General features: G+C 41.7%; 1 protein-coding gene across 25 annotated transcripts in view; it reads left to right on the top strand.

The window, feature by feature from the left end:
* Positions 1–23,160, top strand: part of PPFIBP1 (PPFIA binding protein 1) — a 119,409-nt gene that overhangs the window by 68,425 nt on the left and 27,824 nt on the right. For 10 of the 25 annotated variants that reach the window (XM_065050066.1, XM_065050074.1, XM_065050076.1 and 7 more), the window contains 8 exons: positions 7,933–8,019; positions 8,781–8,894; positions 9,440–9,571; positions 17,338–17,430; positions 17,933–18,025; positions 19,813–19,927; positions 21,435–21,467; positions 22,762–22,823. In XM_065050066.1, the coding sequence (XP_064906138.1) occupies positions 7,933–8,019; positions 8,781–8,894; positions 9,440–9,571; positions 17,338–17,430; positions 17,933–18,025; positions 19,813–19,927; positions 21,435–21,467; positions 22,762–22,823 (729 nt within the window). Of the gene's footprint in view, positions 1–2,851; positions 3,099–7,932; positions 8,020–8,780; positions 8,895–9,439; positions 9,572–17,337; positions 17,431–17,932; positions 18,026–19,812; positions 19,928–21,434; positions 21,468–22,761; positions 22,824–23,160 lie in introns of those variants that run through there. The other 15 variants (XM_065050080.1, XM_065050084.1, XM_065050088.1 and 12 more) reach the window with 6 other exon arrangements.

Genomic DNA, 23,160 nt, shown 5'->3' on the forward strand with positions numbered 1-23,160 from the left:
AGCTCTTCCAAGAGCAGCCATCGGATGGTCACCACAGGGAGTTCAGAGAAGCTGGAAAACACAGATCTGTGCTGCACAAATAAGCCGGTTCAACTATAACGAATCATTTCTAGTTGTCTGTTTACATCTCAAAACTGATCTCTGTGTTGCTGAAACCCTGCTCATGTCTCCATGTTCACATGGAGAGCAGGTGAATGTCATGGTCAAAATTACAAACAAGGCCATTTGTTCAATGTCTGGAAAGAGACTGAGGCCTTTTCTAAGCTCAGACATGTTGGGGCTCTGTGCTTTCATTGGCAACCAGACCCGAAATCCACAGCCAGAGGTTTGGAGTTTTTTCAGATTTCTCCTGATCGACAGAAATGTTTAACATATTCCGATGTGTGCTTTAATAAAACACATGCTTTACTCTGTGAAAATGGAACTTCTGGCTTGAATAGAGACAGTGTGTGAGTAATCTGGAATATCATCACCAGTAACAAGACCATTTTAAATGAAACTCTGCCTTTGCAAGACCAAGCCAACCCCATTGTGTCCAGCAGGAAGTTGATAGATCCATCTCTTCCTTCCCAGAAAACTTGCTCCCAGTCATGAATGTTGCTCCAGTTTTTCTTCAGTTGAAACAAACAAGAAACAGTCTTCTTTCTGGTTATTATTTTTCTTGACAGTGTGGATTTTTTTTTTTTAAATACATCTTATGCAACAACCTTCCCAGAAAGGAGAAACCAACTGTATCTTGTTAAAAAGGAGGATGAAGGAGAGAAGTGGGTGGACAAGTCCCTTCCCACACCTCAGAGCCAGCTTCCCTAAGCTCCTGATCTGAACTCATGTATGTGGGTCCTGTTATGTGTCTTCTGCTCTTTAAAGGACATAATACTTCTGGAAAAAAAGAGCCAGGATAACACTTTTTCTTTAAAACCCACAGCAAGTACAACTGTGGTTTTAGCTTTGGAAGTGACTTTTTGAATTCAAATGCATACATTATTCTATATACAGATTCTTTCTGTTTTTCACTCCAGAAGTGAAATTCTGAAGTTTACTATAAGATCATTAATGCAAAACAAACTTTATGGCCTCCAGAGGTTTCTCAAAGACCATTTTCAGATCATCTGAAGATGATAGTTGAGAAGTGGTACCTATAGTGACTTATGCAACCCAGAGTGTTGCTGCTGTGAATAGCAGATCTGTCATCTCCGATCAGCCTCAGATTTTGACAGTTCTTCAACAAGTTTGTTCTTCCAGAGAGTGTTTGGGAGTAATGGCAGTTAATATCAGCAGATATTAGATTTCAGAGAGAACTTTTCCTCACTGGATAAACATAGCTTGTAATCTCGCAGAGATATATTGGCCTGTTTGGCTGACAGGGTGGGTCCCAAGTGGGGGAAGCGGTTTGGTTAGCCAGAAATCATCTCGTATTTCTTATGCATGGAAAAATCTTGTCTTCAGACTGAAGTCTGTTGTTTAAGTGCTTAGTGTGGGTGTACAGTGCATTCATTTGGCTCCCCTTGGGCTTATGTTGAGTTTAGCTATCAAAAGGTCCTGTGGTAATCTGTGGCACATAGGCATCTACCACCAAAGACCTGTTTGTGATCCCTCCTCAAGTAGCCATATGAAAGGAGCCTTGTGATACCTGTCATCATAAAATGTCTCCTGGCAATGCTTTTTGTCCAGGAGAGATCTAACTCAAAGTTCTTGAAACACAGGACCTTGTTTCTTGTTTCATCCAGACTGGTGTGTTTTTTAACACTGGAAGATAATACAGGCTTATTTATAGCACATCTTGGTGTGGCATCTTCAAGCATTGTGGATGTGAGTTCATTGCTATAAGAATAACCTGTGTGGTCCTGCGCTGGAGCCCTGATTGCAGAGCCATCAGAAAAATCACCATTCTCAATCCAAAATGCATCAGTCAGGCTTAGAAAACACAGCTTCTACTCCTCTTCTACTCTGCTCTTTTGTTCTGGGTTATTCAGTATTCGTGTTTTTGATGTTTTTATCTTATCAATGGTAGTCATATGCATTTCTTTTTAATAATAAAAGCTGTGGTTTTTCAGATAATCATGGGACTCCCAGAGCTGGGCTCTGTGGTCAAAAATAGGAAGGATTTGTTATCCTGCTGCTTTTACTGTGTAAATTGAAACTTAGATGTGAGGATGGAGGTTGGTGGTTGTTAATGCATTTTCATAGAATCATAGAATCATTTAAGTTGGAAAAGACCTTTAAGATCAAGTCCAACCATTAATCGAGTTCATGACTAAACCATCTCCCTAAGCACCACATCTACATGTTTTTTAAACACCTCCAGGGATGGTGATTCCACCACTTCCCTGGGCAGCCTGACAACCCTTTTCGTCTGAAAAATATGACATAAACTTGAGACAAGTCACTCGTGAGAACACTGCGACTGTTGAGTCAACTTTTTCCTTCCTCTTTTTTCTTGGCACCTGCAAGTGAATTTCTTGTGTTCTTCCAGCTTTTACTATTAATAGCCCATCAAGAAAAAGAATATTCCCTCCCCTTTACTTTGTAGTCAGGTGAAAAGATCAGAATCCCTCATTCCTTGTGTGTTTTGGGGGAGTCAGGTCCGGGAGGGTGCAGAGGAGGTGGTTGCTGTTGCGGGGGGCTGTTCAGTAAGCAGTGAGCATGGGGTTGCCCTTGCACCCTCCCGGTCAGGATTACACAGCCCGTGTCCTTCTCCACTTGTCCGCCTGGCCTTTGTGCCTTGGGATGCCTGAGTCAGGCTCAAGGTTTGAAGGAGGGTTGATCTTCCCGGGCTTTGATGTGTTAATTCCCCTGAGGAGCTGCTTGTTCCGCCTGAGGAGCGCTGCTGCTTCACAGCTCCGCTTCCCACATCTCCCGCTCCGCTGCCAGGTTCGCCTCCGTCCTCGGTTAGGCGAGGAAACCTGCCCGTCACTTAACCTCGCCGTCTGGGTTCAGAGGAGCCCTGACGGCACCGCCCGGCTGCGGTGCCGGGGCGGCAGCTCTCAGCCTCGGCTGCCTCTGCCACAGTCGCTCGCGTCCTTAAGTGCATGAAGATAGTCATGACCAGCATGGAGTACAGCTGGGACATTCATGGACACTGTGTCTGGCTAAATAAGGTAAGGCTATCTGTGTTTGTTCTGGCTCTTGTGTTTCTCTGAGTGACAAGCCATAGCTGGGTAGCGCTGGTAGGGAGTAAGCATTTTGCCTTTCTCTTGTATCTGATACCAGCTGGGCTGCAGTTGAAGAAACGGAATATTTTGAAACGGTTACATCTTCCCTATTCAACAGCCGTGTTATTTATATTTAGAAAATGTTTCAGGTAAACTCTTTGGAGTGAAGGTCTGACTTAGGCTGTTTTTCCTTCAGAATTCACTTTCAGTGTAGTGAAACCTCTAAAATATAAGGGGGGGGGGGTGGGCATGAGTGGGTTTGTGTTCGGGTTTTTTTGGTGGGCTTTTTTTTGTTTTTCCCCTTGCTCATTCTGTAAGGAGGAGCTAATCTGTAAACTTCAGTAAAAGCTTAGCAGCAGGTCTGCCTTCTGCCAGAGCATGTGGAGCAGACTACAGATATTCAGAACCATGAGTAGGGAAGCATGAAATGCAGGAGATGCTGTTTTGGGAGGGCAGTGGTGGGCTCCCACACAGACTGATTAAGCTCTGGTACGGATGGTGTTCAGTCAGAGTTGACCAATATGAATTTGGGATGGAATCTTTACTTACAGAGGGTAAAGCTGTCACAGCTGCATTTCACAGGGGAAACGGTGGCGAATACTGTGCTTGGAAACCCTGGAGGCTTTGCCTGTGGCACAGCAAGTGATGCTGAGGTACTGAGGCTGGAGGAGCCCCCTTGTAAGGGACTCTGTAAAACTGAGCGAACAAGCAGAACTGCAGTAGCTGTGCTTAACTGAGCATAGGTAATGTGTATTATAATGATCTGAACAACGTAAGCATGTTGATGAGCTCTAATTTAACTCCAGATGGTCAGGAAAGAGATGTCAGGGGCAGATCACTCGCCCAACTGTTGACTGGACTATAATGGTCAGAACAGTCAGTGCAATCTGCTGCGCAAGAAAATAATACTGCGGAGTGGCAGCTCCTTCTATACAAATCAAATTGCATCTGCAGCAAGAAAAGTGTGATTTGTACTGCTTATTTTGTCTCAAAAGCAGTAGAGAAAATGTAGAGAAATGAGGGTATCAGCTGCAGTAGGCTAAAAATGAATTTTATCTTTGAAAGGAGAATTCAGCAATTGAGGGGAAATTGATTTTTTTTTTTAAGTATTATTATTATTATTTTTTTTTTATTAGGAGGCTTAAACCAGCAGCTGTTAGAAACTTACCTGTGGTTTGGAATGCTAACTCATTTCCAGGGAAGATAAATTAAAGATTGAGGGCAGGGAAGCTGTGAAAGTTTGGTGATGCTTCTACTTACTACAGGAATAACTCCCTCCAAAGCACTGTGGATTTTTACACTTGCGTGATTGCAGGCAAGGCTTACACATGTGTTTAATGAATTAGCTACGGATTGATCTTGCAGAGTTTTTAGGTGCACTGAGTCTGGTCTTATAAGGCATTTTAAGTAAATGCTTAACCTCAAACTTCTGTGAAGCCTCAGTGGCATAGTGACAACTGTTCTTTTGTTTTGAGGATTAGGATCAGTATTGGTAAATCTGCATTCTCTTCCCATACAGTGTTTTGCAATTAATCCCTAAATTGAAAACACATGCTAAGTCTAACCGCTTAATTGAACAAAGATTTTAAGTTGTTGATGAAGAAGAGCCTTCTTTGGAAAATGGCAAAGCTTGTCTTACACAGCTAGTAAACTATGTTAATCTTGTATTGACTTCAGTGATACAAATTTGATCCAGAACTACCAAGTGCCTCAAATAGTCCTGCAGTTGCTATTGAAGCAAGTATTTACTTTTCTTTCTTTTGTTTTTTTGTTTTTTTTTTTGTTTTTTTTTTTTGGCTAAGGCAGAGCCCATTGCTCTGCAAAGCAAGTAGTTCCCAAACTCAGTCCTGGGGAGGCTGTGGGTCCCCAGGTGCAGAGAAACTCCTCCTGAAGGGCACTCCAGGTGTTGCTCACCCAGATTTTGCACACACCAGCTCTCCTGGCATGTTTCAGGTCCCCATTGGGGCTCCTTCCACCCCAACTCCTGGTCCCCTGCTTTCCCATATCCATTTCTCTTCAGCCCTGCCCACTGCTGTCATTACCCTGTTCTTTTCATTTGTTTCATCTCTTCATTCCTCATCTCTCTGGAAAGGAAATTGTATCTGTTACCAACTTTTTACCATTGAGGACAGCACAGAGGAGAGATGCGGGAAGGCATCGGGTGGCCTTTGCCTGCAGGTCCCTGATCTCTGCACACCGTAGCAGGTGCTGGGGCTGCTGCTCTGCAAAATAGCTGCCATGGCCTTTCTGTGTTGTCCTTTCTACAACTCTCATCTTTTTCCCCAGTGAAATCAAAGTCAGTGACTTTTCTTGCCTTTTCATACCTAAAACAAAGAGTTAGTCCCAAATATTATGCAAAAGTTACAACATTTCAAGCAAAACACCAAACTGCTGTTGGGTTGTACACAAAGTTTTCTGGTTCAGCGTACTACAAGAGGTCTGTTTTTGTGCAGATTTTGCAGTATATTTCAGCCCTGTTTGGGGTTACCATCGCCTCTTAAATCTCTTTTACAGTAATGTGGAGCTGCAGCCTGAACTTTCCCTCTCTAAATGCTCCTATTTTAAAACCAAGTGTGATGTGCTGAGAAAAACAGGATTTTTTTTTGAGGTATGGGAACAGAGTTTAAAACAAAGGTGTCTTGGCAAGATGTTGTGCACAATGACTAACATTCTACCTTAACACCTTGTTGGTTTTCACAGCATTGTAAAGACATTTTCATCGTAGCGTGAAACCAGTACTTAATGTCCCCACATTTTCTTCACGCAGTCTTTGGTTTTAGTTAATTCGTGTCTGGTTTCGCTGACTGGAGGTATCAGGAGGTTCAGTGATTGGGGCACTGATGTGGTGGTTAAAAGGCAGGGAGTCAAGTCTGAGCTTTGACAAGGATTTGGATGTGGGTCCTGAGGATGGAGGAGAATCTTTGCACCTTGGCTGCCTGCTTGTAATAGGGGATATCACTTTCCTACGTCAGAGACATACACTGGATATTGATAAATGTGTTGTATATTACAAAATACGGATGCTGTATTCTTGGAGGCTGAAAAAGTGCCTGGGATGTGTTGGAGGTCTTTAAATGAGAAGAGAGCTACAGAACAGCAAAAGCATAGAAAACCTCATTTTTGTATTTTGCATACAAGTCAAGTTACAGAATTTAAAGCATAATCTGCTAGTTGAGTAGCTAACAAGTTTATCTGAGAAGCTGTTTGACTTCTTTCACCTTGATTAAACTCTTACAAAACTGAGAATCTCACTGATATTGAATGGAAATCCTGTGGCATGAGGTAAATTTTGGTAAAGGTCAGAGGAAAAACAGGGGAAACTCACAAGTCTGGAGTACTTCTGCCTTGGTGCTTAGTTTCTTGGTGGTCAGAAGGCCTAGTAATTTACTGCTAAATAATTCAGATTGAGGGTATCATTATGGTGTGACTTATTGGTACAAATTACTAGGGAGTGTCCTTTTTCAGTCTGCTGTAGCTCTGGTGATTTCAGGGGAGATGTTATGGTCACATTGCAAAGGTTACATGTGTGTGCTTGGGAGACACATTTGCTACAGCACACTGATTTACAAGCTGCCCAGACTGATCTCTTAAGGAGAGCACTAAGGTGAGGTCAGATGCTTTGTACCACCTCCTCTTTGCTTTGCATCTAATCTTTAAGCAGTGCTGGTGGGCATTTTATTCCTCTGGTTTCAAACAAGGCAGTTTCTCCCGTCACACAAAGTCAGGCATGTAATTCAGAACAGGAGCTTTAGTTGGCAGGTTTCCTGAGGCATCCTCGGCGACTGGGGGAGACGGGCTGCTTGAAAGGGAGATTCTGAGCAGGAGCCCGAGGCTGGCAGCTCCTGCATGGGGGCGGCCTCTCACAGCAGGGCTGTGCTGCAGACTCACCCGGGCACAAGGGTTGGTCACCCGGTTTCTTTGCATCATCTTTTCAGAGGGAAATCAAGGACCCCCAAAGCTGGTGGGAGCTTCCGTACTGAGCACGTTGGATTTCAGAGCAGCCTTCTCTGCTCTTCTTTTCTTCTTCAACCTCCTCTAAGTGATTTATGCAATGATGGGAACAAGAATTTCTTTTCTGAGCAGAGATCTGATTGTGGTGCCCGTCACAAAGTGCTTTGAGACAGCTTTGAATATGGATAGAGTAAAATCCTTCTTGCCACTCAAGAGCATTGAAGTTATTATGAAGAAAGAAAGTTGCTGATTCCTCTGAACTCTGATAGCATTAACATGTATTCTTGTTTCTCTTTAGCCTCAGGCAGCTTTATAAAGAGATGCGTTGAGAGTACAGACGTTCACCCATACCCAGTACAATGTGCCTGATATAAAAGGATGTCTCTTACTGTGTGTTTTAGAAAAAATCGTTTGACTTGCAAGAAGCATAATGCACATTTTGTAGATTGTACATTGATTTTCTATTTTTTTCACTTGCTGAGTGTCTTGGAGTATTTGTCTCTTTACAGATATGGCTTAGCATAGTACGTCATTGAGCACAAATTTTGTTAACAAAATGCTGAATGCACAGTAAGTGAATTTTGCGGAACTGGGTCACCAGAAGGTTCTTCCTTTCTCATCTTTAAGCCCTGAACAATTCCTGTCCTGAATGGTGGTTGTGTATGCTTTGTTGACAGTTTATTTGATTTGTAACCCATTGGGGGCTGAAGAGCGCTTTAAATCTGTTCTTGAACTGTGCGGACTAAAAATGCTCCTTAAGTGTGTTGATAACCTTGAATGACACTTTTGGTACGATAGCTGATTATACAATATTTGCTGTCTTTTTCAGACTAATGGACACATATCTGGGAATGGAGATGTGTATCAAGAAAGGCTGGCTCGTCTGGAAAACGATAAGGAATCTCTTGTCCTGCAAGTGAGTAGTCACCTAAATTAATTTTTTCTGCTCTTGAATTTGTAAGACTTCTTAACAGTATGTGACAAAACCTCTGAGGATTTATTTGCAGTTGTCTTGGAATGTGTTTGGAAGTCTTGCTCATACCTGAGAGTTAACCCGGATTAAGGTTAGGTGTGAATTTAGGTTGCAGGAAAAATCTAAAGGCCTTTGTTTCTCTGTATCTCATATCTTCTTGAATCTTGTTAGCTGAGCAGGTCTGCAAAGCAACCACCTTGTTAAACTAATGTGTGTCCCTAAGATGACCTTTTTCCATGACCATTCACATGTTTTTATTGTTCTGAAGAGGACTGTGTGCAATTACTTGGAAAGGAGAATAAATACTGTCCAGTGAGGTTTAGCTATTTGGTTGTTAAAGTAGGAGCCTAGTGGGTTTTAGCTAATGTATTGTCACAGCATAGGCATGATTGTTGGCTGCAAAATGCAGCAGCCACCCCTTGTGAAAACTTCCAGGGCTAGTCAGGAGGGGAGATGCTGAATTGGAATGTGTCTGCCAGAACTTTGGATGAAATTCCCATAAGCATGAGGGGGAGCTTTAACTCCTCTCCTGTGCCTTTGCCACACACCGTGTATGGTGCAGAGTTCTGCTGCTTCTCCTCCCCTGGGGTCCCATTTCACCTTTGGCCCACTGAGCACTGTTACTCACGTACAGTTGTTCAGGTGACACATACAGCATGGGTATGGGGTACTAAACATGCATCCCTTTTTTCTCTGCTGGGCAGGTAAGTGTGCTTACAGACCAGGTGGAGGCCCAAGGAGAAAAGATTCGGGATCTGGAGTTCTGTCTAGAGGAGCACAGGGAGAAGCTGAATGCCACAGAAGAGATGCTGCAGCAGGTATTTCACAGCTCCCTTGTCTGTCCTGTTGTCTGTCTTCATTCTGTCTTAATGAACTGCATTTTGCTTTGGTGAGAGCAGTGCACTTCAAGGTGTTGCACGTCTTGATGTCTCTAAACTAAGTGATAATTTTCTACCATATTTGCTTTAAAGTCTTTGTACTTAGTAATGTCAGTGCTGCTCTACACTGTAGGAATCCAGTTCTGCTCTTCTTTGAGCCTCTCCTCACTGAACTTCAAAGAGACTTGGATTAAAGCAAGGATGGGCGGATTCCCTTCAGAGCTCTTTGCTGCCCAGGGCAACTGTGATGACAGACAAGCTTTTTTCTTGTCCTGGCAGCCAACTCGTGATAGTGTCTCCATGATCTCAGATGCATCCTAGGTGCCTGGAGTCTGTCAGATGGGTAGTAGCTGTGTCCCAAGGCTTCAGAGAGTATAAGGAAGAGTGCAGTGCTTTTCCCCATGAAATAGGCCTTTAGCTGTAGAAGTAAATTACTGATTTCTTCCCCTTGGGTGAATAATTCTGTTCTCTTTATCTTAATTCAGGAACTTTTAAGCAGAACATCCCTTGAAACTCAGAAGCTGGATCTTATGGCAGAGATTTCCACTCTGAAGTTAAAGCTTACATCTGTAGAGAAGGATAGATTGGACTATGAGGACAGATTCAGAGACACAGAGGTGAGTAAAACATGACTGAATAAATGGAAACCTGTCTGTAGCTTCATGTTATCTGAAAATTTCCTGGGGGGAGAAAAAAATCTAATCTTTAAGCGGTGCTGGTGGGCATTTTTTTTGCCAGGCAAGAAGGGAATTTACCTCTAAGGGTAAAACATGTATCTCTAAAAACAAAATGTGTCCTCTTTTCTTGATAAACTCTGATTTTAATAAAGGAAGAGTTCCAAACTCAGGTTTTGATTCTTGCCATCAGATTTCAGGATGGCATTTAGGATGTACTTGAATAAAATTATGAACATACTTCACTCTCCTGTCCCAGCTTGAAACTGTCATCTTTTTAGTAAGTCATGTCTGAGGCAAATGCTTAAGCTCATTACAAGCACAGAAAACATGCACGTGCAAAGACAATCCACACTAAAAGACATAAATTTTGTTTTCAGTAACAGAGAATGAGATGACTCGGTGTGAGGGCAGTTTGAAGCCTCCCTTCAATTCCCAGCCCCACAGAAGCCCAGGGCTGAGGGACAGCAGATACTCATCTCATCTGGCTTCATCCCAGCAGTGTGGTAGTGCCAGGCAGAGCTGCTGCCATCCCAGGCAGCGTTCTTCTAGGACATTTGCCCTCTTGTGTCCTGTGGATCTGTGTAGCTGAGCCTTGCCCATGTTTGAAGCCAGAAAGCCTCATAACAGTGCAGGTAGGCAAACCCAGGTTTTCCAGGAAACTCATCAGGCCAAGCTTTGCTGCAAGCGTGACATACCCCATATCAGAAAGGGAGTCTGCCTAGGAAGCAGGACATCATTTCCAAATCTGGGTTCATAAATGAGCTGAAATGTCAGATGTTTGTATTGTGGATGTTCCAGGTGTCATTCATTTCTAGAAAGGAAGAAGCCATAATGCCATCACAGGAAACAGAACTTGCCCTTTCCGCATTAATTATTAGTTTACCAATTCCCAGTTTCCTACAGATTTTCCAGGGAAGTCTCATTTCTCACTTGTATTGCAAACATAAGAGCAAAAGGGCTTGCTTTTGCTTTACTTTTTTTGGGCCTTTCTGAAGTAATACGCAGATCCAAAGAAGTCCACAGATCGAAAACTTGCGCCTCAAATTGTGTTCAGCTTTGAAAGGTGGTGATCATTTATGTAGTCATGGCGGTGTCCATTCCTACAGTGCAGCACATCTGGGTGCTGCCAAGCTGTGTGACAGATTTACGTTGCCTCCCATTACATTTTCATCTAGTTTGATACCAGGTGTTATGTGGAGGGTCACAGCATTGCCTTCAAAGCAGCTGATTTTGCAGTCCAGGCCAAGTATTGTGCATGACAGTGCTGGAGAATTTGGTGGGGGAAAGGTGGAGGGAATCGTTGAAGGTCTTGTGCATCCATAGGAGGTGTATTAAGAGCTGGCTGCTTTCTCAGCTCCCGTGAGGTCTCTGGCCCCACGGTGCTCGGCTCTTTCATGGATTACAGCCTACAACCGACACTTAGCAGAACAAGAAGGCAGGCATGGAGCTACCTCTGTTCCCAGAGAAGTGGTGACAATGTGGGGACTAGAACCTGCACTGCAACTCTGTAGGCTTGGTGCAAGAGGCTGACCTTCATGGCAGCTTATTAAGACCTTTCTCTTCAAAACACCTGGAAATGCACTTAATGTCTTTGATAAAAGTAAGATAACCTAAATTATGTTTAAAAGGTGATTGCCATAATTAGGGGCTATATAGATTTATAGCCTGAATATTCATGCCAGAACTAATGAATTATTACTAAAAAGTTCTTCCTTCACTTTGAAAACCAAAATGATGTTTAGTGTGATAGAAATTATTATGTTGTTTCTTCTTTGTTTCTACGTGTCATAGCTGTGAGAAGGCTTAGGCTTAGACACTGAAAGGATGATATGTCTTAATTTCCATTTGTTCAGCAGAAAAATTAATAGCTTAATAGTTATAAGGGTCTCAGCCATTAAAAATCTCTAGCAGGTATTTTAGAGGCAGTACTTACACAGAAGTACACAATATTTTTTTCAGTGTCGATCTAATAATGTTCCTGTTTAAAGTAACAGATGATCAATTATTTCTGCAGCACTGAGTATTTAAATGATTTTTTTAAAAATATTCTACCATAAAACACATTATGGCATTTAAATGCAGTAATTAAAATGGAAAAAGTTTCATACCCAAACTGGGAAAGAAAACCTATGAATATTGCTTCTGATTTTATTTAGGGGAAAAAAAAAGTGAAAGAAAAAAACCCAACCAAACATTGACATGTTAAAACAACTTCTGTGGAGTTCCTGTCCCCTGGAATTACTATTCAGATTAAATCCTTCATATTATCCAGTTTTCACTTATGTCTGTGATTGTAACTTCCTATTCCAGCTTGGTAGGTTTTTCATAGTCACCAGTCTTTCTCTAAACAGATGCTTTGACTATATCTGTAAGCTTTTTTTTCCTTTGTGTTCTAGGACTTTCCTGTCTAGGTGTTCACAAATACATGGCTTTTTCAAAGCTGATTGCATACATAGTAGAGATTTATGATTTATCTGTTCTTTAAATCATTCCAGTCTTTCCACTTTCTTGGCAGACACCAGTATTATTTTCCTTAAGGAGCATGGATGCTCTGAGTTGGACTGAGATTATGTAAGAAAATATCATATGAGCGAGTTTATTTAGGGAGGAGTCCAGAACCAGACATGGTCTTTGAAGCAGCAGCTAGAGATTAAACTGGCTCACTCATGGGGCTCGCTTCATAATTTAACCACCACCAGACTCCTTTGTGCAGATGAGTTTCTGAGTGGTGCAAAATGATGAATGTAGTTTGTATTCCAAGTGCCAGTAAGGAACCCTCTGACCTCTGAAAGTCATAATTGCTTTTTGTGCCTCCCTGCCCCTGCCATGAAGAGCACAAGTGACAAGAGCAGAGAAGGAAAAGGCTTTGGGAAATAGGAGTCTGTATGTCCCACCCTGTCCACTTCATTTATGGATCCATGCAAGGAATTGCTGTTGGGTGTTGGCGTGGAGGGACCCGACCATGGATCAGAAGAGGACCCTTTAATGGCTTTTTCCTGTTTTGCAGGTTTAAATGGCAGGAACATACACATGTAGATGATGTTCTTGGAGACATGGTTTAGAAGTGGACTTGGTGGTGCTTGATTAATGCTTGCACTTGATGATCTTAAAGATCTTTTCCAACCAAAATGATTCCTTGGATCTAGGATTATGCCCAGGGCAGGTATTTTCACCCATTTATGGGTGCCTGAAGAGGAGGTATTAAATGCAAGTAGAGCATGTGCCATACACTGGCCACCATGTGGGTGACTGTTTTACTGCTGGTTCATCCAAGTCAGCCATGGAACTCTGTGGGTTTTTTGGTCTGATCTCAGATCCTGATGAATCCATACAACACATTGAGTGCCATGGAGATGTACACACCTGAAGCATCACACTCGTCCCAAAAGTTCCTGGGGCCATAAGCAGTTATGATGGTTGGCACCTGCAGGTTTCAAACAATGCTGTGATCTCCTTGCTGGGGATGCTGCAGGAGAGGGGAAGGCACAGTCCTTGCTGGGAAAGGTGAAAGAAAAGGATAAATGTTTCAGGGCAGCATGCAGGAAAGTTGAAATACTCTGGAAGGACTGAGATTTCTTAGAAAACCTCAGTGTCTTTGACAATCCCTACCTCCAGAAGCTTGCTCCAAGTTAAATACCTTGTTTCCCCCAAAATAAGACAGGGTCTTATACATTTTTTCCTCCAAAAGGTGCTTACTTTTTTACATGCCTGGACACTACTTAAATTGACTTTTTTAATGAACTGTAACTAGGGCTCATTTTTGGAGTAGGGCTTACATTTTGAGCATCCTGAAAAATCATGCTAGGTCTTATTTTTGGGGTAGGTCTTATTTTTGGGAAAACAGGGTGATAATTCAGTAGCAGGGAAACAGACCTGTTTGGGCCTTTTCTTTTTCCTCTGCTCATTTCTGCAAGGTTTGACCATCTCTTTGGTACTAATGAGGGTCTGTATATGGAACCTGGTGAATCTGTAATGTACTCCTCTGCCTCATAAAGGTGAGAGAGAATGTCATTTACATTTACTATGTTGTCTATAACTTCAGACATGAGTTAGTGTTGCACTTGCAGGAGAGTAATCAAAAATATTTTTAGGGCATAGCACGCTGTTAAAGACTTTAGTTCTATTTAACCCTTGTGCAAATTGTACAGTATTGATTACATATGAGGCCCATAATTGATTAAGCAGAAGAATTCAGATCTTACACTCATGGATTCTGGTTGCAAGATTGCGTTATTTTCTGTGACATTGTGAGTGCACCTTGGTATTTCTATTAATTGATACGGGTTGTGCTAACTTTTATGAAAAAAAGGAGTAGAGTTTTGATTTGTTATTCCTTTTGCTCACAGGGGCCTTTTGAATACAATAACTGGTTTCCCTCTCCTACAGTATTTTTAAAATCATATATTTCAAGTGATAAATATGTAGGCAACAACCTCAGCAGTTATTGCTACCAAAAAAAAAAACCCCAAAAACAACAATGATGGCTGCAGGAGAGAAAAGACCCAGAAAAATGAATTGTCAGAGTGTCAAAGCTGACCATTGGACCTGAGAAGGTAGATTTGGTGGAGATCTCGAACACTTGATGTTGATAAGAAACAACTCAATTAATATAGTCATACAGATTGGCATCCATGTACATTTATACATGGAAGACTGATGTGCTTTGTCAAGGTCACATGTTGAAGAGTCAGTGAGGAATTGCAGGTGTATACAAGTTAGAAAGTTAAACATTAGTGGTAGTAATTACTAATCTCATCAAAATGTTCAGTATTTTCATTTTCCTTGAAGTTGTGGTGATTGAGCTTGGATCTTGCTAAAGAAACGCATATGCTGCTCTGTTGTCATCGTATTCATTACGCACAAAATAAAAACCAGAGGTTTGTTAGCTCAGAAAGCATGGTGTGGGGCTGGAAGGCAGGTGTTACCAGGGACTCATGAATAACCTCCAAGTGTCAACTGCTGGCTTGTCAATTTATAAATTACAAATCTCTATTAATTATACAATTAGCTCTGAAAAATTGTGCTGGCAGTTGTTAGACTGATGTACAGCACTGCTTGACATGAATAGGGTTTGCCCTACTGTGTAGGAAGACAAGCAAGCCTAAGTACTGTGCTATCTTCTTAGTAGTTTAAAAGCCATCATGCGGTAGTTCAAGTCCTCTTGTTTTCTGGGGTGCACTAAGAGCTTATCTCCTCTTTGGAAGACTTTCCTGGTGATACAGCATTACAGTAGCTGCTGAGAAACACCTTTTTTCTTCTTTTCTGTTTTTTTCACACAAACGTAACACTGATCTGGTGTCTATATATAAAGGTCAGTGAGATATAAATGAGGCAGAAGCTTGCTGGACATCTTTGAGTTGTGTGAAAGCCACAGCTTTCTGCTAATGTGTTCCTCTGCAGAGCAGGAAGGTAATTTTCCCCATAACCTGTGGTTCATTGTCTCTCATATGGAGGGTCACTCTGTCCTGGCTGTCCCACAGGCTGGACACTGGCTACTTAAGATCCCATTTCCCCATCTAGAGGACAGGAAGGTTTGGAGAAAGGGTGCCTTGCGCCTTGGTGGGCAGTCAAACTCAGGGTTTGTTTCGCGGTTGGAGGAAGGGACACTAAGGTGAGCTGGTGAAACTAAGGGCAGAGTCCCAGAATGTTTGGGGTTGGAAGGGACCTCTGGAGATCACAGAATCACAGAATCAACTGGCTTGGAAAAGACCTCAGAGATCATCGAGTCCAACCCTTGGTCCAACTCTAGTCCGTTTACTAGATCATGGCACTAAATGCCATGTCCAGTCTCAGTTCAAAAACCTCTAGGGACGGCGAGTCCACTACCTCCCTGGGCAGGCCATTTCAATGCCTGACCAGTCTCTCTGTAAATAATTTCTTTCTAATATCCAGCCTAAATTTCCCCTGGCAGAGTTTAGCCCATGCCCCCTTGTCCTATTGCTAACTGCCTGGGAGAAGAGACCAATCCCCACCTGGCTATAACTTCCCTTCAGGTAGATATAGAGAGTGATGAGGTCACCTCTAAGCCTTCTCTTCTCTAGAATAAACAACCCCAGCTCCCTCAGCCTCTCCCCATAGGTCTTATGTTCAAGTCCCTTCACCAGTCGTGTTGCTCTTCTCTGGACCCGCTCCAGCACTTCAATGTCTTTCCTGAACTGAGGGGCCCAGAACTGAACACAATACTCCAGGTGTGGCCTCACCAATGCAGAGTACAGGGGGAGGATCACTTCCCTTGTCCTGCTGACCACGCTATTTTTGATACAGGACAGGATACCGTTGGCCTTCTTGGCCACCTGGGCACACTGTTGGCTCATGTTGAGCTTCCTGTCGATTAGTACCCCCAGGTCCCTTTCTGTCTGACTGCTCTCCAACCACCCTGCGCCCAGCCTGTAGCGCTGCAGGGGGTTGTTGTGACCAGAGTGCAGCACCCGGCATTTGGCCTTATTGAACTTCATCCCACTGGAATCAGCCCATTTCTCCAGTCTATCCAGATCCCTCTGCAGAGCCCTCCTGCCTTCCAGCAGGTCAACACTCCCTCCCAACTTGGTGTCATCAGCAAATTTGCTGATGATGGTCTCAATCCCCTCATCTAAATCGTCAATAAAGATGTTAAACAGGACTGGACCCAACACTGACCCCTGGGGAACACCACTAGTGACTGGCCGCCAGCTGGATGCAGCCCCATTCACCAGCACTCTCTGGGCCCGGCCCTCCAGCCAGTTCTTAACCCAGCGTAGAGTACACTTGCCCAAGTACACTTGTCCAGTCCAACCCACCTCCTAAAGCAGGTTCATCCAGAGCAGATCACACAGGAATGTGTCCAGATGGGTTTTGAATGTCTCCAGAGAAGGAGACTTCACAACCTCTCTGGGCAGCCTGTTCCGTTGCTCTGGCACCCTCAGAGTAAAGAAATTTCTCCTCATATTCAGATGGAACCTCCTACGGTTCAGTCTGTGCCCATTGCCACTCATTGTGTTCTTCTGCACCACTGGAAAGAGTCTGGTCCCATCCTCCTGACACCTACCATTGGGATATTTATAAGCATAAATAAGATCCCCTCTCAGCCTTTTCTTCTCCAAAGAGCTCAGGTGTGAGTTGGTGGTGGTTCCAACTTTCTTCCAAACCACGCTGAACTTGAGAATCTCAAGTATAGTGGCACCATTGATGCTTAAATACATATGACTTTATGCTTGTAGAAACTAGTGAGGGTCTTTCCATTCAGCCCTCCATTAGAGGGGCTCATTTGAGTGACAGAAACATAGATTTACACTGCAATCACTTCATATTTTCAAAAGGCAGGTGACAGCCAGCGAGCCTGAAGTGGGGAGGATGTGGCCAATGCCACTGCTTTCCATTACCACTTGTTGTGGTGGACATCCAAGCAGTTGGGCAGCCAGGGGGGCAGGAGGCCTTTCTTGGCCTTCAGCACAGGGAACACAACAGAAATTTATGTCTCCCGTTGTCCTCTGCCCTCTTGCACTCAGTGCAGTAATGCAGAAACTGAGAAATAGGGTCCCTGGATATCCAGAAAGCTCTGAATTTCCTGACTTAACTATGAATTTGGCTGGTGTGTTTTTGTGTACAGAGTCTTTTTTGTTGCCGCTGTGTTTTTACAGGTCCTGCCGAGGCATGCCTGGGCAGCTATCACTCTCTTTTATTTACTGAATTTCTGTGTTGTTTCTGATCTTGTTTTTTCAATTGCTCAGGATTTGATCCAGGAAATAAATGAATTGCGATTGAGAGTGGGAGAAATGGACAATGAAAGACTCCAGTATGAGAAGAAACTTAAAACAACCAAAGTAAGTGAGGCTGAGGGGGGGAAGTAGAGATGGGTGTATGTCAGGCTTTAGAAGTTTACTCTTTTTTTTCCTAGTCCTTGCCTGCACCCTGCAAAATCCTGAGCACATTCGTGCCCAGGGTTTTGATGATACTTGCTTAGCAACAGGGGTTATTTCCAAATATCATGCTGTGGTTTTGAGATCTGGGTGGTGTTTTTCATGATGAATAACTCACCATGCAGCTGGCTGTTAACAATAAATATATTTACTTATTTAGTCCCTTGTTTTACATATCTGTCAAGGAACACCAGTTGCAGTACATAAGGCATGTGCCATAGGTGAGAGCAAACCTGAGCATTTATTTTCTCCTCTAAATGTGCTAAAAATCAACGACTTTTGAAGAGAAAGCATTCACCTAAGTAATTCTAGCAGTGGGTTTCTCTAAGTGTCTAACTTCTCTTGCCATTTAGCCTTGTTCTTTTCTATCTTTAGTTTTCTCTCACTCCTCTGTCTCTGTTACCAGTCTTTAATGGCCAAACTTTCTAGCATGAAAATCAAAGTGGGTCAGATGCAGTATGAAAAGCAGCGGATGGAGCAAAAAAGCCAGATACTAAAGGTGTAGTAGTTTCTGGGTAACATTGGGCCTGTTTTGAATTCTTCATGTTCCACTGTTTTACAGTCTGTCTTGCATCGTGCTGTCATGCTTTGTTCTTCATTAATTGCTGTGTGTTGATATGCAGTGTGCCCTTTCCCATTAGACGTGGAAAGCTCTTTATGTAGATATTCCTTGTAAACAGCTTTTTTACTGGATGGGACAGGATTTTAGTCTTGTGAGTTTTGCATAGGTTACACATAATGGAGTTAGACTTGGGTGAGAATCATTCCCTTTCCAAGGGAAGATTGCCTGTTCAGTAGCTTATGCCCATTATTCAAACAGAGCTTTTTCTTACCTTTTTAGAGAAAATTTATTCATGACAACTAACTGGAAAATAGTGATTCTTTTACACTGTCCCTTCTCCCACATGTAAAGTCACATACTGTGTTTCTAATTTAGGGAAAGAAAAATACACATCAACAACTACATGCAGCTCTAGTTGTCCATGGTTATAACAGCAGCTTCTCAAGTGACCAAGAGATGGTCTTGTGTTTTGGAGAAGCATTGGTCCTACACTGGCAGAAATCCCATCCAAATCAGTACCAAACTGGAGCATGGGAGGACTGAATTGCCCAACCACTGTTCTGGAAGAAGCTTTGGTTTCTTGAAAACAAAGATTTATTTATTTTTTTAATGGTGCTTTAGAGCAAACAGGAAATTATTTTGGGAAATTCTGTAGTCTGGGCCGTAGTTCAGGTCACAGATGTTTCTACATATTTGCAATAGAACTTTTGAGGGAAGCTCAGGAATATACCTAAGCCACAGTATTCTAGTTTGGTTTATTCCTTTAGGGATTTAACACTTCCATTAGAATCTGTAAATGCCAAAAATTATGAATCTTGCCTTGTTTTGTTTTGTTTACAAACTGAACAAATTAAATTTTCAGTGTTGGTTACATTTGCACTGAGGGTCCTGTCTTGATGATGCTGTTGCACAAGATATCCCCGGACATCAAAGAAACATGTTACTAAGCTGGGTAGGATTTAACTCAAATTTTAAAAAGTTAAATGCATGGATCCGTGCCAGTCACTTGCTAGTGCAGATGGTTAGAGCAAAGTTAAAATTTGACAGCAACTCCCCCAAACACCATCTGTCTTATTCCCATGAATCTCAGCACTAAGCTTCCTTTCCTAATGCTCAATCAGCAAACCCAAACTGTGGCAGAGGTACCACATTTTCATCTGAACTGCTTTCCAGTATGTGTTTACGTGCTCGATGGTGTCGTGATTGACTTTTCTTTCATAGAAGCAGTGGTTATTTCTGAAAATGTCCTTAGTTGGGTGTAAGCACAGTTCCATAATTGTCCAGCTTTGAACATGCAAAGTGCCCTATAAATATGAAATAAATGTTCCTAAATGTTAGCATTCAGCCTCATCACCTGTACTTTTTCTGTCTCTGCAAGGTTAAATAAATAAGAAAACTGCCTTAACTGCCTTTTTTTTTTTTTTTTTTTTGCTTTATTCTTTCTTTTTAAAATTTAGATGTAAAATCTCTTTTCAAATTATACCTGAAATGAACACTTTTGGACCATAGGCCCCCTGGCTTTGCCCCCTTACGGGCTCAATGGTCTGTTATGATGTTCAGAGGCAGAGTTTGGTGGGTGCACCCTCAGCCAGTGTAAATGTCAGGGGGACCTTGGTCATTTCCACCTGCTGAGGACCTGTCCACTGCGCTTCATAGGAGGGGATTTTGGAAATACCTCAGGTGTGTGCAGAAGTTGTCACTGAGTGATTCTCTCTCTGTTACAGGATGAGCTAACGGCTTTGAAAGACAAACTGGAGCAAAAGGAAGCTGAGGTTAAAAGGCTGCAGGAAAAATTGGTTTGCAAGCTGAAAGGAGAAGGAATTGAAATACTGGACAGAGGTAAGAAAAAGGGAGCCTCTGTCACTGTGTCCTCCTCAGTCACCTCATCTGAGGTCATGGTTCCATGAAGGATTGTACAGGAAATAGCAGATAAAAGCCTCAGTTTTCATAGACTTTCTGTCTTGGTGTTTACTTCTTTTTAATATATTTAGGGGGTATTCATGATGCAACTGCTGAACCTACCATTGTAGCAGGTTCTTAATCAACTTTAAACTAGCCTAGGTAATTCCTAGTTAGCTGTTTACATGGTGCCTCGGAAGATGCCGTTTATGTGGGCAAAGAAATCCTAAAACTTTCAGGAAGTTCCCTAAAAAGCTTATATTAAGAAGGGAACTTTCTGCCCGCGTATCTGTGCTGGGCTTTGTTTGTACATCACTTAGTGTTAAGAAAGGGGAAAAGCCGTACTGCAAGTCAAACTATGATGTGTGCTAGCAAATCTTCAGTGTGGACCCGGCCCTAAGAAGATAAAATTGAGGACTGGTTCTGTATTTGTGCACTGGATAAGTCTAAATCCTAATTAAGCTTGAATTAGCACAGAATTTTTACATGTCAAAAAATTCTTTTATTTGCTGGCAAAGAAGAAACGAAATCAGTATTTATTTGGGGGGAAGCTTAGATTGGGGAAATTATTTAAAATTTTTTCTTTAAAGTCTCACAAAACTTCTCCACAAACTTTTTGTTTTGACTTGCTGCAATTCTACTTCTGAATATATCTCACTGGTGGTTATTGCTGATTTGAAGATTGTGCTTTTAAAATATGTTTTTTAGAAAAGTAAAACCTCAGAAGTTTAGTTAATCTCCTTCCCTGACCTGAGGAGGAAAATGCTGTGTGTAGACTGTCATATTTTATTTAATAAAATGACCTGTTTAAAAAGAAAAAATCTGTAAGAGCACTAAAAGTGACTAAATTGGACCATGATTCCTTTTTCTAAGAACGTTTAAATGTGAACAAGATCTGGCTTTATTGCATTTATGACTGTTTATATGAGGCTTTTCATCCTGGGGACCACTGTGTATGTTGAAGTCCCATTACCCTCTGGTTCTCAGCTTTAGTTTAGTTTTCAGGATAGTCCAGTGGAGGATCTTCAGCCATGATGAACCATGTTATTTCTGCCTTGGAGCAAGTATATGAGTAATGCTGTTTGCAGATAACACAGGTTATCTGCCCCATGAGCTGATTTGTGCTTTCTGAACGAATACGCTTACATTATCACTTACCTGGCTTTTGCCAGTAAAGCGTTAGCTTAAGAGTAATCTGATGGCATAAACCTTTTCTGAGGCCTTGCAAGTGAAAACATACATTTGAAAAATATATCTTTGAGACAGATAGTTTTGTATAAGATCAGTGGGACTATTTTGTGTCATTAGGTACGGTAGCACCAGGGGAGTGCTTGCTTCTGCAATACATGAGGAATAGTTGACTCCTGAAGTATCGATACTGTGTTAAAAGTTATTTAATGTCATAACCTTCATGCTAATTTCAAACCCAATGGATTTTCCTGCACAGATGAAAATTGTAAAAAGAAGCTCAAAGATAAAAGTAAGGTTTCTGGTGTCTTTCCACAAGCATTTGCATTTCAGAAGTGCTTTCCGAAATAGCTTTCTGCATGTGTTCGCAAAACTGCTTTAACAAATGTTGTTAGGTTGCATCATCTATAACCCTTAGTTACAGTAAAATTTGAGAATAAGAGTGGGTATATCATGCTTGAAATACAAAGTTTTCTGAGGAAAAGCTGATAGGCAAAGAAAGATTTGGTCTCATGGAGACTCACAGAACAGTTGTCTCTCAATGAAATGCAGTTACAATCCAGTAAACCAGATTTTCTCTTAATGTGGCTGAGTGAAAATCATTGGAACTAGATCAATTGCAGTTTTAGCCTAATAGAAAGCCAGCCAGGCAGTTTTCTTGCATGTCATTAAGGAAGAAAATGATCTTCCCACTCTGTTTTTTGAGAAGTTTTAGGAAGATAAAACCAGGTAAAATGCTTAACTTCTCTGTGAATTTGGCCACCTGCCTATGTTTGTGATGAAATTTAAAGTTTACTTCATTTATGCAAGTTAGATTTATAGCAAGAATTGACATTATTTCCATTCTTTTTAAGTTTCTAGTCCAGAACACCTCCAAATTCTAATCTCATTAGAACATACATGTTCCCATGTGTTTATACTTCTTTGTAAATAAGGATTATAGATGAAGCACAGAACACTGTCATCTGTATTAGGGACCTTTTCCAAGTCTGGACTACCATATATATCCTAGCATGACTGCTCATCACAGCAAATACTTGTATCATTCCATTGTGCTGTCCTCATTTGTACATCCGTACTGAATTAAGACTAAGCATCACTGCACAATGCTTTCTTCATCATATCCATTAATCCTGTTGTTTTGTATAGTGGGCTTTTGAGATGCCATTTGGAATGTTTGTTGACTGTTGTAATGAGGATGTGTTTTATTGCACTCCAAATGTAGCATTTGATATTTTGGATTTTTTGTTTTGCAATTATTTGAAAGATGAAGATCGTGAAAGTCAAGCAGCAGTTTTACTCTTGACTTTTTCATTTTCCTAAGTCTGGGAAGGTGGGTAAGGAAATTTCCTGAATTTCATCATTTCCTTGATATTAAAAAAAGTCCGAAAAATGGTTTAGAGGAAAAAGGGTTATCTTCTGTATATTTCCATCTAAAATAGAACTTAAGTGACTTATAGTTTGTCTTTTAATTTGTGAATTTACTCTGGGGTACTACCGACTTGTTCTACATTGTGGTGTTTTTTTTCTTATTTCCTTACGCTGTCTTATGTAAACTGACTTAGAGAACTGTATTGTGTTTTTAGATATAGAGGTACAGAAAATGAAGAAGGCGGTAGAATCTCTAATGGCAGCAAATGAAGAGAAGGTAGCAAAGTCATTATTTTTTTCAGTAGTCATTCATCAGTTTGAGTTAAATCTCTAAGAAAATCTTCATATACGAACTTGTCACAATTCAATTAAAAAATCAAATATGTAAGAATCAATGATTCACTATGGTTGTAAGCACTGTGGTGCTCTTAAGGGACTGTAACTAAGCATTTGTGAGCCCTGTTCGCATAGACACGGAGTCCTTACACTGTTTATTATTCAGTTCAGTGCAACTGCAATTTACACCATGTTTTGAAAATGTAAAAAGCTCTATACAAGTCCCAAGAGATATCACAGGCTGTGTTTCCAGAAGGGCTTTCTATAAAGTATAAGTT

This window comes from Columba livia, chromosome 1, assembly GCF_036013475.1.
Source record: "Columba livia isolate bColLiv1 breed racing homer chromosome 1, bColLiv1.pat.W.v2, whole genome shotgun sequence".
Classification (NCBI taxonomy): domain Eukaryota; kingdom Metazoa; phylum Chordata; class Aves; order Columbiformes; family Columbidae; genus Columba; species Columba livia.